The sequence below is a fragment of the Poecilia formosa genome, unplaced genomic scaffold (genome assembly GCF_000485575.1).
Source record: "Poecilia formosa unplaced genomic scaffold, Poecilia_formosa-5.1.2 Scaffold143, whole genome shotgun sequence".
Classification (NCBI taxonomy): Eukaryota; Metazoa; Chordata; class Actinopteri; order Cyprinodontiformes; family Poeciliidae; genus Poecilia; species Poecilia formosa.
In genome coordinates this window covers 301935-317619 of record NW_006800082.1, presented here as the reverse complement: position 1 = coordinate 317619, position 15685 = coordinate 301935, and the positions used below count along the sequence as shown (strand labels likewise).

Genomic DNA, 15685 nt, shown 5'->3' with positions numbered 1-15685 from the left:
TCCCATTTACGCCATCTTACCGTCATAAAATATGACAGATTCTGATTTCTTTAGGTCAGTTTTACCACTTTGCTAATTCATACCAACATTATGACATTCCACACATAAAACAGCCTTTACATAACCAGGTTATCTGTTTATGATTCTGTTTGGTTCTTGTAAAGTTTCTTTGAGTTTTTAGAAAAGCACAACACAAATAAGATGCATTAATGTTATTATTACTACTTAAACTCATATTGGTTTATCTGTCTCTATATAATGGACATACTCATAAAGCAGATTAAATCTGGTTTAAGTCAACAGTAATTATTTCTGCTGAAAGCTGTTTTCATTTGTTTTGGTTTTTCTTTCCATTTGGGAAAGTTGGCTCGAAAAAAAAAAAAACACGATAGATTACGATGGCAGTTCAAAGATGTTATACAGAATTAGAATTTATTCAAAAGAAACTTGTCTTTTGGCGAAATGTTTAAACATTTTAAATATAGATATATGAAGATTGATCGAAAATAAAAAGTTATCAAGTAAAATATACAGATATCAATCTGGGCCAGAAACCTTTATTTATATGTATAGTGCTCTAGCGCTGCCCTTAAGGTAAAAGTGCAAACAATTAATGTCCAGAATGTGTAGGGTCTGCAGAAATGTTAGCTACCCTTTTTTTTATGACTCTTGACCTTTTTTGCGTCCTGTACGGTGAAAAGATCAATTCTGAGTTTTTTTTCTCGCAAACATTCGGCTTTTAAATCTCATAAATGTCCTCGATTTCTGAAATTATTCTGAATTTTGGTGTGTTTTTTTTTTTTTCTTGTAAATTTTCAACTTTGAAGCTCGACTTTTGGAGCTCATAAATGTCCTTGTTTGTTCTTGACATTTTCTGAATTTATTCTCCAAATATCTGAGATTTTTGGCAGGAATGTACTCCTTCTGTTTTTATATATCCACAACTGCCCTAATACGCCATTTTAGATTTCTGTGTTAAAAACTAGATTGTTTTGTTTACATCTTACAGATCAACAAGGGCATTTTGAAGTGAGCTGGAGAGAAGAAGTTAAAGGTCAATTAAGAGGCGTTTTGTGCTCTACATCTGATTAAAAAACAAATAATGATGCAAATCAGTGCAAATAAATTAGCAAAGTCAACATTAAAGTAACATTAGTCGTATTGGAGAGAAAATAATAATTCAAACTGAAGCAATCCAACAATCAGGGGGCGACTAGAGCTATGGAGCCTAGACTTCACACAGAGTGGGGAGGAGGGGGGTGATAAGAGCATAATTACCCCCGCCCCTCCCTGTCTCGCCCACTCTGACACCCAATAATAAAACTTTGATGTGCTCCTCTCAAAAAGTAGCAGCAGCCACTAATCACAATTGATTGCAGCCACTTAGGCGAGGCACACTCATCATCTCCAGCTCTCTCTGGGTGGGAGTCGCTCCCTCCGCCAGCGGCTGGAGAACTAAAACTATTCAAATGAAATGCGCCACGAGAAGCGCAGATTAATCAGGGGGGAGCAAAGAAGAAGAAAAAGGCTGGATGAGTAAAACAGGTGGCGTCAGCAGAGGTGAGGAGGGGAAGAAAAAGCCATTAGGAGAAGAACAGCGAGCAATCTTCTCGGGTTTTGTTTTAAAGTTTTCACCACAAGTGTTACCCATTATGAGTCTGCAATTATAACAAACGGAAGCTTTGAGAGGCCTTTCTTCAAACAGCTTGACTCATAGTTATATAGAAATACTTTAAATACCCAAAATACTCTTTATGAAGGACACTTAAAGAATGTAATTGGAGTAACTGGCCTTATATTCATGGCGTTGTAACATATTTCTGGTGAATTGATATTTTCTCCCGTCACTCAAATTGCATTCCAGTGGATTCCTGGTTTTCACCGAGTCTGGGGACCAAAACCACCAACTAAAAGCTAAAATCAGCAAATACTTGAGACTCAATAATGGATCAAACACCAAATTTACTTCCATACGCATTTAAATGTGCAGTAGAAACCGTTTTAGCACTATCGCAAAAGCTAACGTCTGTGATCTTCCTCGTTACTGGATTAGAGATTATGTGGTTTATCGTCGAAATGCGCTGAGTCTGGAAAATCTGTGGTTTGGAAAATGACAAAATTACACAAATAATCTGAAAAAGGGACGCAGCATTTAATGTTTTAATAAAAACAGAGATAAACTGAGGAGTAAGCTAGTTTGTGCTTCGCAGACGCCAGCCAATCGCGTCACGTAACATTCCTCTGAGGTATTTCACCTTCACAAGTTTTCCTTCAAAATATTTTATGCTTCACAAAAAAAAAAAAAAATCTACAAATAGACCAATGTTCCTTGAATTTGGAATGATTAGGATTTACCTGTGAACACTGAGCTGATCACAGAGTGAACATTTCCTCCTGGTCGCTTCACCTTTTCAACATGCCGTCTTTTCACATTTAAATGAGCTTTCCAGTTGTTAGCCGTAAAAATCAACGCATCAGATCATTTCTGACCTCTGAGTTTGGATGGATGTCTCTTATCTGAAGACCTCATTCTGTCCCGCCTTTGTCAGCCATCTTTGTCATCCCACTCATGTCATCAGATATGACGGAGCAGGAGAAGGCAAGCAGGACAGAAACGAGTGAAGCTAAAGGTCACCTTTTCTTAAACGCACACAAAACCCAGGCAGAGGTGAGTTCTGGTGATGTGACGATGAAGGACCGTCTGCAGCCCGTCTTCACTCGTCCTCGCCCTAAACATGGCCGTCTCCATCCTGCCGAGCAGCACAAAGCAGCGTCCGCCTCTTCATCTCTGTCCCCGTCCCAAACCTTGAACGGCGGCGTCCTTGTTTTTCTAAATGTTTTTTTTTTTATTCTGCTCATGCTCGCATTATGATCCAATATTTAGAAGTGACACATAAAGGGATTAGAGGGAGGAGAGGAAAACGTCTTGATGAAACAGATTAAAATCAATTGCTGCAACAACAAATGTTTCATTGGATTAAAAATCCATTTTTGTTGTTAGAGGTTGAATGTTTGGAATATAACGACAGACAACGGGAACTTTAATTACAAACCTGACAATGACAACAGAACAAAAGACTTTTGGTGTGATGGAATAAGTGCTTGATCTTCGGCTAATTTTTTCTGAATTTAGCTTCTCTAGTTTTTGTGAAAGTTTCGGGTTAATGTGCAGAAAGAGAGAATATCAACAAAAGCGGGTGATTTGACTGGTTAGCGTTGACTGAAACCTGTAGTTAATTTCCAGCAAAAATTTAAAACTCAACAAACTAATTTCTTTGCAGCATTAAATGTTTGTTATCTGTGTCCATTGACCATTTAATCAAACAAATTGGAATTCCGAGAATAAATTTGCTTAATGGAAACACAGCAATTTCTGAAAAAAGAAGTAAATGTTTTGATAAGTTTTTTTGCGCTAAGATGAGGAGGTTTTTCGGTTGTATCAAAATTAGTGTATTTCACAAAACCTGCAATGGAAACACTTTGTTTTTTGGCATCACACGAATCACATGATCAACCTCCAGATGATACTACTGATGAAAACCATGAAGAAGACGACAGGAAGTGGTAGGATCATGTCTTTCAATGACTTATCGTGTGAACAAACTAATTCACATGTGAATTAATTTTTTTTCCCTTAATTAATGGGAACAGCCAATTTGAAAATTCTGTTTTTCCGACATTAGAGGAATATCGACAAAGTTTTTTGCACGTTTTTAATGGAAATGCAGCTTTTGGTTTGATTTCCTGCATAGTTCAGAACATCTTTGCTCCACAGATTTTCTGTTGGCCTTGGGGTTTAGGGGCAGCCCGGTTTAGTCCACTTTAATCTCCAACCTAGAAAGTCCGGTTCGTTTGGTGAGCTGTGAATACGCAATCTGGGTTTGGCTGAAGTGAACTCTGGTTCGGTTTGTGTACGTGTGTTGGCGTGGATTGTGCTGGAGAAGGCTGCAATGGCCTGCAGTGGAGTGCATTGTGGGTCATTCTGGGTAGATACAATGTGCTCGCCTGTGCTTGGCTGGCGCAATGAGTTGTGGTGTTTTGTGGTCTTTTGCCGTGAAATGCTCCATCCTCTAACATCTGACGTCTGCCTTTTGTTTTTTTTTTGTGTTTGGTGAAGTCGGTCTTCGCTTTTTGCGTGTTTTTTGTTTTTTGTTTTTTTGTTTCTTGGTTCTTGGTGCTGCGCGGTGAGGGGTGGGGCGGGTTCCTGGTTGGTTTTGGGTTTTTTGTCTTTTGGGTGCGAGGAGCGATAGCCTTTGGTTCCAATAGAACCGGGTCAACTGGACTATCAGGAGAGAAAACTGGCAGACTCACCTCATGATCTTTAACGCTCTTCTTTTTAGTCGTCTTTTGCTGCCTTGGAGATGTTTCATCACAATTTTTTTTTTTTATAAATTCTGGTTGACAGGAAAAGTTTCTCCAGGACTTAATGGCTCATGGATTGTCTTCTGACCCCATCAATGCCAACTGAAATGAATCCCACAGCATAATGCAGCCACTTTATGCCTAACTGTGGAGGTCATATTCTTCAGGAAAGACTCGGCGATTTTTGTTGCGGGTTTCAGAACATTTATGTGCCGGTGATTGTATTTACAGCCATCTACAGGAAATGTGTTTATAAATGCATCTAAATCCAGGGAGGAAACACTGCTGTATTTCACTTAGTTGCAGAATCAATTTTAAATGGATTCCCAGGCACTTTTCTAGCAGCAGCTTGTCACAAAGACACACTATGTTCTCATTTCTTTACTTAAACAAAATTCTTCCCCGCATCAACAGCGGGATTCCCAGAAGAACTGTAGGTCTGTAGATGGATTTACTCAGAGAACAACATTCAGATGGCAGCTGAACTTGTAAAATTAGTTTTTTTTTTGTGATCACGTCTTCATCGCAACATTTTGCATGTTTTCCCCACATTTTTTAAAGTCGTGCTGCAGACAGAGGTTCAAAAGTTTAATGTGAAAAACTGTCATCAATCATTGAGCTAAATGAAGTTTTTAATGATGAAGTCATTAATTCAGATGCATGTTGATGCTTCTCTGGATGTTTTATGAAGCATTTTACATTTTTTTGCTTTCCTCCTCTAACAGGACGGTTGTCTGTGTGTGAATCTGGTGGTTAAGTGAAGCGGCTTAGCAGAATGCAACAGAACATAAAGCGATCTTTCTCGGTCAAACATTTTGATTCCATGTTGTGCGCGGATGAACGATGACCCGCAGACCCTCCCCTGCGATGCTCTCTCTCTCTGCCTGATTAACTTTAATGAAGGCTGCTAAATACATCTCGTTTCTCTCAGATTTGACCTTGGATTTCATTAATTTCATTAAACTTTTGCGCCAGGAAGGAAAAGACCGACTTGAAATAAAAACTGACTTTCTGTTGATTTGTTTTTTTTTTTTGGTTTTTTTGGTTTTTTATTTTCCCCAGTAAAGTGAGTAAAATTGGGCAGATTTGCTGTGCAGATGCAGAACGTTTTAATTGACCCTTAGCTAAAATTGCAGATGTGGGGAGCTTCACACTGTTGCATCAACCTCCTTCTGTTCATTATTTGTGAAATTCTTGTGCAGACATGCCCCAGCGGTCTCGCCGTCTCCTCACATCTGCTGAAAGGTGCTTTTTGTTAGAAGCATTTAATGATTCAAACTTTCAGTGGAAGCAGGTCGGGATGTGAGCGGGTCAGGGTGCAGAGAGCCCGCAGTTGCTGTCAGAGCGGCGGGAGACGGTCGGCTTTCATCGCAGCCGCATGTCGTCTTCCTGCATTACGGCTCAGGTAGGCGGCCAAACCGGGTCAGCTGGGATGAAAGGGACCGCACGACTTCTGAGTCCGTGAAGGACGGCCAAGGACGACGTTTCTGTTCAGGGAAACCGCGTCTGCTTGAACAGAATCATAGCAGAAATACAAATATGTTTTTATTTTGCTGCAGCAGGGAAATTCAGGTTGGAGGTAAATGGAAGCGATCGTAGAGTTTGGTTGTAATTCCAGTAATCAGAAAATTAGTTTGTTTTTTTTTGAAGAGGAGCATTTTTACTACGCTGCACTTTTTATTTTTACTTGAGTAATTTTGTATCTCTACTCTTACTTGAGTAAAATGTTTGGATTTTCTGCCCGCTGAATGAAAAACAAAACATGTTTTAACCAAAAATTCACCAGACACAGAAACACACACCTGCAGTTTCTGTTAACATTTCATAAGTCGTGTCCTTTGTTTGTTTTATTGTAATTATGGTAATTATATGAATTATTTTCATTTTGGTCTTTGAAATACCAATTCTTCCATGTGATGTTGTTTTGGTCCGTCTGATGATGTAATTATTAAATTATTAAATAAATAACTAAGGTTTGGTTCAGTTACTCAGTACTTTATCATTTTTATACTTGAGTAATTTCTTGGATGGCTACTTTTTACTTTTGAGTAAAAATATGTGGAAGTAGTGCTATTCTTACTTGAGCACTATTTTTGAGTTCTCTACTCACTTCTGATCTTATCCAAACAATATCAAAATATATATGTATATATCTATAAATGCAGAAAACTAAGAATAAAAGAGCAGAGAATACAGCATAAGAAATACTGAGTCGGGTAATTTAAATATTATTAATATAATTTACATTAATGAAGCCAACAGCTGAACATGTGCTGAATATTTATGTAGCTAAATGAGTCAGAGGAGAGCGGATCGATCCAAAAGATCCATAATATCAATACCAAGTCGGTATCAGAGTCATGGAAAGAGCAATGCTTTGTTTCAGATTCACTTTTGAAATTTGATTTTATTTTCATATTGTAGTTTCTCAAAAAAAATGACTTGCTGTCAAATGTAATTTTTGCTCTTTATTCAGGAAAATGCACAGGAACTTGTTCTGTTTTTCTATTGTTGCTGTTTGTCGTTTAAATATGATATTAAAAATATTCTACACCTATAAACTGTTTAAACAAAATAAATCAAAGGAAAGAAAATGACCAAAAGGTCAGAAGTTTGAATATAAATCAGATTTTTTTTTTTTTTTACTAACGGATTGGTACCAAAATATTCAGACGATTCCCGACCTGTGTGTCTTTGTGGTGCATTCAAGTACATCTGGTAGCCTGGATTGTCTAAATTATCCAAACAACTCCAAGGTGGTTTAATAAATCTTTATTTTAAATGTCGGAACAGTTTTATTAAAAACTGTTCCGACATTTAATAGTCGGAACATATACTGTATTCATCCATCTGTCCAGTCAGTGGTTATCCCTGTTCATCATTAATTAATTAAAAAATAAAATTTCCTAAATTTATATCTACCACTTTTTATTCGTTTCTGTTCATTGGCCAAATTATTAAACAAAATTAGATTTTTGTTTAGAAACTGACTAGAACTGGCATATTGTATATTTTAGTTTCTTTCTCAATACATTTAATAGCAATAATTACATCATGCTGCTTTATTTCATATTCCTTGATTAACTTTTGAATTTCTTTAATAATCCTGTCTGTCTTCCTGCCTTTGCGTTGCTTTTTGTGGTGCTGTCAGATCAAATCGTCACACTGGAGTTTATAAACCTCGATCTCTGCCACATATTAAATCTTTTATTTATTTTTTGTCTTTCAGCTCTGAAAGACGCGCGCTTTCAGCTGGTGAACTTCTCAGACAACGAGCTGCGGGTGTCGCTGTCTAACGTCTCGCTGTCAGACGAGGGTCGATATGTTTGCCAGCTCTACACAGACCCCCCGCAAGAAGCCTACGCCGACATCACAGTGCTAAGTACAACATCAAAGCACACACACACACACACACAGCAAAAACACACGCTTTCAGCACACAAATGCACCGCCGCTCAGAGTTACGGGTCGGCGGGAGGTAAAGCCTCTAATCACGCTTCGACATACAGTACATTCACATGGAAAACAGAAAACAACGTGACTGCATGCACTGCCTTTATTGTTTGGTGTTTAAATTATTAAAAGGAGCAATAACGAGGTCGCACGCTGGAGTAAAAGTGATGGTTTCTCCACGTTATGCCCCCTTTATATACAACCCATCTTAAATAATAGATATTAAAGCCAATAAGGGGAATCTGATCTTTGATATGATTAAATCTGTTGTTCATGAAGGAACTTGAGTTTTCCTGGTATTTTGTGAAGCAGTGAGTCAGGTCGTTTTTCACGGTTCCTCCATTCTCACCTTAAGTACCGTGGAAATGTTTTAAACCAGAACTTCCCCTAATCTGACTCTGACCTAAAATCATCTGAGCGCTAGGTCCAGATTAGCTTAGCTTCGGGTTCAGATCAGCGTTTTAAACTAATGGCTCATTCCCAGTTAGCTTATCTCTGCTATAATGTGATTTATTTCTTTCAAACTGTTTAAATTCTGAACTTTCTTAGATTCTGTAAAAGAAATATAATAAATTATGTTTTTGCAACCAGTTCTCAGTAACAGAGTGTAAAAATCTCATTTAAAATGGGTTAAGTTGGCTGGTTTTTTTCTAGATAACGTCTCTTCATCCCTACAGTTTTATAGGGTAAAATTTTAAATTTTACACAGAAATGATGGATGGATGGATGGATGGAATAAAGAAAAAAAAGTATGCTTTAAGACTTTTGCACAATAGAAGCCCTCCCAGCAGAAGCTTCTGTTTGTAATGAATGCCAGAGAAAACTAACTGCCACTTTCACCCAGCATGTTACTCTGCAGTCATAAAGAGATGATCTCATTCAGATCCTTTTAGCTAACGACCCGAATTCATCCATCAGTGGAAACGATGAATAATGACTCCAGAAAAAAAAACAGAAAAATGAGCCAAAATGAACACAACTTTTAATTTAATATCTGAAAAAGTGATGGCAACATGTACTTCTTATACTCCTTATTTAAATGCCTAATTGATTAACATGAAATCCATTTATTTCTGTCGCTGTTTAATCTGCAGATGATTCCCTCCTGAACTGAACCAGTCAGCTTTTGGATAATGATAGTTTGACCCTCAGAAAGTCTTTTGTGTTCAGGCTGAGAGTCTTTGACTGGGACCGTTCAGATTTCACACACAAACCTCAGAGTGACCCCTGAGCGTGTACTCTGATGATCAGACCTGTTTTCCTCTTTGTGGCGTTCTGAGTGACTCTAAAGGTCAGCTGTCATCAGGAGTTTCTGCCGACACGCTTGTTAAAGAGTGGCACCGCTCTGCCTAACCTCTGCTTCAACTTTTAAAATCTGGAGTTCCAGCTCCTTTAGCTAACAAGCTATTGTTAGCATGTTAACTAACAGGAGAATCTTAAAATGTAAGATTCTCTCCAAATCATGATTTTCTCCAAATCATGGAGAAAACATAGGATGTGTGGGATTAGATCTGGAGTATTAACTCCACTAGTTAACATGCTCATGTTAGCATTTTAGCTAGCAGAAGAATTTTAAGCATACTATCTGGAGGATCTGTGGGATTAGATCTGGATTATTAACTCCACTAGCTAACATGCTAATGTTAACATTCTCGGTAAGGTAAGGTAATTTTATTTATATAGCACACTTTCAGCAACAAGGCAATTCAAAGTGCTTTGAATGAATTAGAGGAAATACAAACAAAACAACAATACCATAAGGGAAGATAAACATATTATGTATTCCATGATTCCTCCAAATGGTGGAGGAATCATGGGATCTCTGGGATAAGATCTGGTGTTTTAACTCCACTAGCTAACATGCTTTAGCTAACAGGAGAATTTAAAGCATACCACATGTCCCATGATTCCTCCAAATTCAGCTGTAATGTGAGTTTGTGGAAGCAACTTCTGTTTCCTCAGTGTTTACTTTGTTTGTCCCGTCCCAGTTCCTCCAGGTAACCCCGTCATCGAGGCCAAGGATGAGGTGCTGAGCGAGGGAAACGAGACAGAGATGACCTGCACCGCCATGAGCAGCAAGCCTGCAGCCACCATCAAATGGATGAAGGGAGATAAGGAGCTGAAAGGTGGGGGGTGAAAAGACACCATCACTGCTTCAGGCTAATATCATATGTATCTGGATACAATCTCAATCAGCCAGTAGATACAGTTTTATTGGGTGAATGCTGCAGGGATTGACACTGAGTCCCTGTTGTTTTTTTACAACATTGTCTACATTATAAGCATACTTATAATACTTATATGTATTATAGATGTAGGTTATTTTCTGTTAACTTGCTATTGTTAGCCAATGTCTATAGGTTACATTTTAGCTTATATACTTAATGAACTAAATTAATGTTGGTATTCATGCTAGGGATATTTTTCATGCTACTGTTAGCATTTAGCTATTTTATTTGTGGCCAATTTAGATGATAAACTATTATCGTCCTTCTAGGGAATTGTAATGTTCATTAATATGGTAGTGACAGCACCTGTGCTAACTTTAGCATTTTTAGCTAACATCAGCATTTTAGCTAAATTTAGCTTATACACTGCTGCTAGCATACGACATGAAGTAGGTTACTGTTAGTCAACATGCTAATGTTAGCCCAGATGTTATGGGTGGTATTTCATCTCATGTTAGCTTTTTAGGATATTTCAGAAGTTTCACTGTTGTTCTCAAACTTGATGTAAGAAGTTAATGTTACATGCAACCTTTAGCACTTCAGCTAACATTAGCATTTTGCCAGATTTTAGCTTTAAACTCTATTCTTTTAATACTAGATGAACAAACATGTCAGCAAGATGTTGACATTTTGGAAACTGAACCTCGCACACAACTGTTAGCATACACCATGGAGTTAATATTCATACTATACTATACTATACTATACTATACTATACTATACTATACTATACTATTAGCATTTTAGCTAACATTAGGATTTTAATTATCTGTGGTTTATACACTGTCAGCATGATAGGAGAAAATGAATGTTAGACTACATGTCCTAGAGTTTTAGTTAACAGAAGAATTTTAGCAAATTGTAGCATGCAAGCAAATGTCTCCATACTAGATGGATTAAGTGAATGCTAGCCAACATTTTAGCTATGAACAGAATAGCCAATTTTAGATTGTCATTTTTTTCTATTCTAGATGCAGTAATTTAATCCCAGTCAACACTCATGATAAAATTAACATTTTAGCTAATATTAGCATTTTCACTAATTTAATTCAAGCTTTCTTGCTACAGTTGATTGTACTACTGAAATACAATGCAGACAGATTTAGCGCGCCACAAAATGCTAATAAAATAGTATTGATATAAAATAAAGTTTTTGTTTTTTTTAATCAAAAAGCATTATGATATAATTGTACACTGAGATTCAAATGGAACTGTAAAAATCTCATGTTTTAATAGTTTGAACGTGTCGGCCATTTTGCTGGTTGACCATAAATGTGTAAATAAAAATAATATATCAGGGGTTTTGAGTATCTACATAAACAGCTTGCCGTAGTTTTTCCGGCAGCCTGTAGGAGCCTCTTTTGAGTCGCTCTTTGTTTGGCACCTTGCTACTCCGTAGAGTGACCGTACCTGGAGTTTTGCTACAAAACGCATCGCTCTCACGATCTTTGGTGCACGCAAGCCTCTCCACCACGACAAGGTGGCGACTCTCCAGAGAGGAACCATTCACACCAACACACTCACACACTCGCTCAATTTACTGGAAAGACATCTTTGGTCTAGGTGGGTGAACCCCGGGTACCCGGGAAAACCCACACCAGCATGCTGCAATGCTAGCAATGCTACCTAGTTTTTGAAAATTTGGGGTCTTTCACAGTCTCTCTCACTCCATCACATACAAACCCAGTCACACACACAAACACACAAAAAAAATATACATTTTAAAAAATATTTCTATCTAATCTATTGAATATTAATAAAAATATATATATATCCCAGCCCCGGATGCAGCCTGTGATGTTGGTTCCTTTCTAGCTCAAACAGGCGCAGAAACCGCTCCTTTTCCCCTGCTTGACTTCCTTCTCGATCTTAACGGTCTTGTCGCTGATCTCTTTTATCTTTGTGTGGAGCTGATTGTTCAGCGCCGCCTGGTCCTGCAGCTCCTTCCTTAGGTGCTCCAGCTCGGTTTTATACCTGCTTTCATTGTCGCCGCATTTTTGTTTGAGGGCCGTGATCTCCTGCTGGAAGTCGTTCTTCTCGGCTCTCAGTTGGTTTATGACCTCTCTGTCGTCGTTGAGGTTGTCCTCCAACGTTCGCAGCTGTTCTCGCATGATCAGAACGTCGGTTTCGAACCTGGAGCTGATTTCCTGGTGGGAAATTTTGACCACCTCCAGCTCTCTGTGCAGAAACGACTCGATCTCTTCACACGTTCCTATTGCAGAGGGAAACAGAGACTCGTCGCCGTGTGTCAGCTGTCCAAGATCTTCTCCCAGAGTAAGAGAGTCACAGCCGTCGTCCTCGTCAAACTCGTCCAGGGAACTGGTTGTGTCATCCGCCGTTTGTTCCAGCATCATCTGCATGTTCAGAGAGATTGAGTTGTTCATGCCCTGAGACTCCTCCATGGCCATCTTGGAGTCTCTGTCTGTGTTCAGGTTCAGGTCCTCCCCCAGCGTGTCCAGCTCCAGCTTCAGCATGAAGACGTCCGGCTGGTACTGGATCACCTCGTTGCTTGAAAGTTTGAATTCCAGCAGCTCTGGTTGGAGATAGTTTGCCATTTTTTTCCTCGAAAACGGTGAGATCTCAAACGTGGAAAAGAACAGTAGCGACAGTCGCTGTTGGTTTTTGCGCTCTCGGTGGTTCACAAACCGCAATGAGACTTCAAAGGAACTGGTGTGACATCATCATGTGATGTCACAGTGCTGCTCACATCATGATGTTCCACTGTGGTCTTAGTTTTGTTCAAAATCAGCTGTTATTTAGTGAGGCCCTTTATTTTTGACAATAGTTACATTACAGTAAGAAATGTATCTAATAAAATAGACAGTAATAAATAAAACATCAGAAATACTTTAATAATCTGAAAGGGAAATTATGCCTGTCACAATAAAAAAGTTTTCTGCACGATAAATTGTCCCAGTAATTATTGCGATAAATGATGATATTGTTGTTTTGATAACATTTTCAGGTAATACATTGATGATGACATCATAATGCAAATTTGACCGCTTTAATTTTTAATGAACACTTCACACTGGAACTGGAAGATATTTTAAATATCCAACATAAAATACAACCAACCAAAAACAACAAATAAAATGAATTATGAATTCTCTGTAAACAGAGTTACCCTTCCAAAAATATTAATCTGCAAAATGAAAATGATTGAGTTCATTGTAATTTACTGTGTGATTAATTGATTTATTGCAACAACTTTGTGCCAAGAGTTGATGGAGATGCTGAGTGTCCAAGGAATAAACTATGTGAATTATAATCTGTTAGTTAAATCAAGCATAATATGCTTTTATACTTTAAATGTCTAAATATGTGTTTTAAGTTTTAGTTCATTTGAATATTAGACAATGTAGCAAAGGAAGGACTTTAGTGATGAACTTTCAGGTTGAATAAAACATTTTACTGTTACAACCATAAATGTTTGCAACTTAAAATATTGGCTACATCTAAAATAAACAGCATATGATAAAACAAAAGCACGGTTTTAGTCAGTCTTTCAAACGTACTCATTTTTAAAATTAGACTCATAATATTAACTCCCTAACAACTTCTCTTTCGTCTTACGCTCTTGTTGAGCTGCCGTTCATTAACACACTGACTGGAAATTGAATTTTCAAAATAAAAGCATCAAACACCAAAACTAAAAGTTAATTTTTGATAAAACTAAGTAAAGGCGATAAGCACCAAAGAGAGATAACAAAACAAGCAAAAAAGTTCATTTGGGTTTATGTGACAACTGTTGTAATTTTATTTTTATGTAGTTTACGGTTTAACCAGCTCGTCCTCGTAATGCGCCAGGCAATAAATAACAATGCCACGAACAGATTCAGCACTTTTTCTGCCAGCGCTTCTTCATTTTCCTTCGCAGCCATTAGAACATTCCGTTAGTGTTTCCTGTTTGCGTTTCCATGAAAGCCTCAGCGACGTGTGGAGGTGTCCGCAGCTCGCCGCCCGGCGCCCTCACAGCCTGCATGCCATCATCAAAGGCAGCGGCGCTTCAGAAGAGCGGGTCGAGCTGAGGGAGGAACAGGCCCCCTGCTGGGTGGCTCCACCTCAGCAGCCGGCCTCCGGCTCTGCAGAGACTTTCAAACAAACATCCAATCAGGAGCTGAGCTGCAGGCGTCACAATGCGGCACATTAACCCCAACACGGCACCGATCCATGCTGCACCATCTGGTTCAGCTCAGACTTGGTGCACTCAGGGGCGTGTCTAGGTTTTTAGTGTCCAGGTTGGTCCTTAGGGGGGCCACTGCAGTCTGAAATTACAACAGACAGTGTCAACTGTTTATTTAATTAAACAAACAAACACATGTTTGAGGCAGAATTTATGCTAAATGAAAGTGATAATTATTGAATAGTGAGTAAAAAAAATGATGATCTCATGTATTTACATGTAAGTCTTAATTAATATGTAATGTCTCATTTTTAAAAAATAAAGTTGAATCAGCAAAACAACATGTTATTAAATAACAAAAGGAGCATTTCATATTTGCTGATATGCAGGGCAGACAAAAGTTTTTACAATACAAAGTGACAAACATTTTCCTGTAAGTGAAACAATCTGCCGTGTTTTCATCAATATTAAAGGATTATTGACTTTAAGCGCAGTCCTATTTTATGATTTGTCTTATTTCAAGTGCGCTAAGATATTTGGACAAGAAACTAGACCAATAATACTTGGTAAGATTTTGTGGTTTTGCAGTGTATCGAAAATGATTTTATGTCCTAAATTATGTAGATTTAACAAGAAAGCGAAATTAACACGTAAGCGGGTAAATACTTTCTGTCTTTGTTTTAAAAGGCTCTTCCTAAATGACGCTGTCGGACAGTTCAGCTAAAATTCAAACCCAAAATATCTGAGGCATTTTCTATCACACCTCTGCTTTCATCTCCATTTCAAAACTGTTTGAAAAAGGCAGTTTTATCAGCTGCAGCACCGAATCCGACTCTGCTTACTGTCACTCCCAGAAAGCTTTTTATTTAAAAACAGAAAAAAACACAAACAGTGGCTGTGCATTAGAGCGAGTGCATCTGTCTGGATGTGTAACTGCATAACCAACGCAGTTACAGGGACGTCCTGTCACCTCTAACTGCCTCTGAGAGTCATTATTTTATCTGCAGACAGAACCCAAATCACAGCGCAGACATTATCTTTCACCTACGTCTCAGAAAATCTCATCAGACGCCATCAGGGTTATGAAATCAGGCGTTTCCACGGCGTCGCGTGCAGAGATGAAAAGAGGATCAGTTTGAGCTTCGTTTGGTTCCATGAAAAACAAAACGAGAAACAAACACGACTGCATGTCAGTACAGTAAAATATCCTCAGAAAGTTCATTAATAACTGAATGATTAATTCAAAGTAAAATAATTTATTTTCTCAGGATGTTATTGCATTAGACTGATAAAAAAAAATGAGATAAATCACGAAATTTCATTGCTGAAGAAGCTTGATGTTCATGGACTGCTGCCTTCCAGTATATTGTAGGAAAGTTAAGCGGAAGGAAAACATTTGTAGCTTTTAGAGGGCGTGCGAAGCAAGGCCAATGGAGGAGATTGATCTGATGAGGCATCTGTCTGCTGATGAGCTTTATGGAGGTGCTGGTGTCATTTCCCAGCTGGACCTGGTACC

At 38.3% G+C, this 15685-nt stretch overlaps 1 protein-coding gene across 1 annotated transcript in view; it reads left to right on the top strand.

The window, feature by feature from the left end:
* Positions 1-15685, top strand: part of cadm1a (cell adhesion molecule 1a) — a 416025-nt gene that overhangs the window by 316199 nt on the left and 84141 nt on the right. The window contains exons 4-5 of the mRNA XM_007562962.2: positions 7592-7744; positions 9804-9941. Of these exons, the coding sequence (XP_007563024.1) occupies positions 7592-7744; positions 9804-9941 (291 nt within the window). The remainder of the gene's footprint in view (positions 1-7591; positions 7745-9803; positions 9942-15685) is intronic.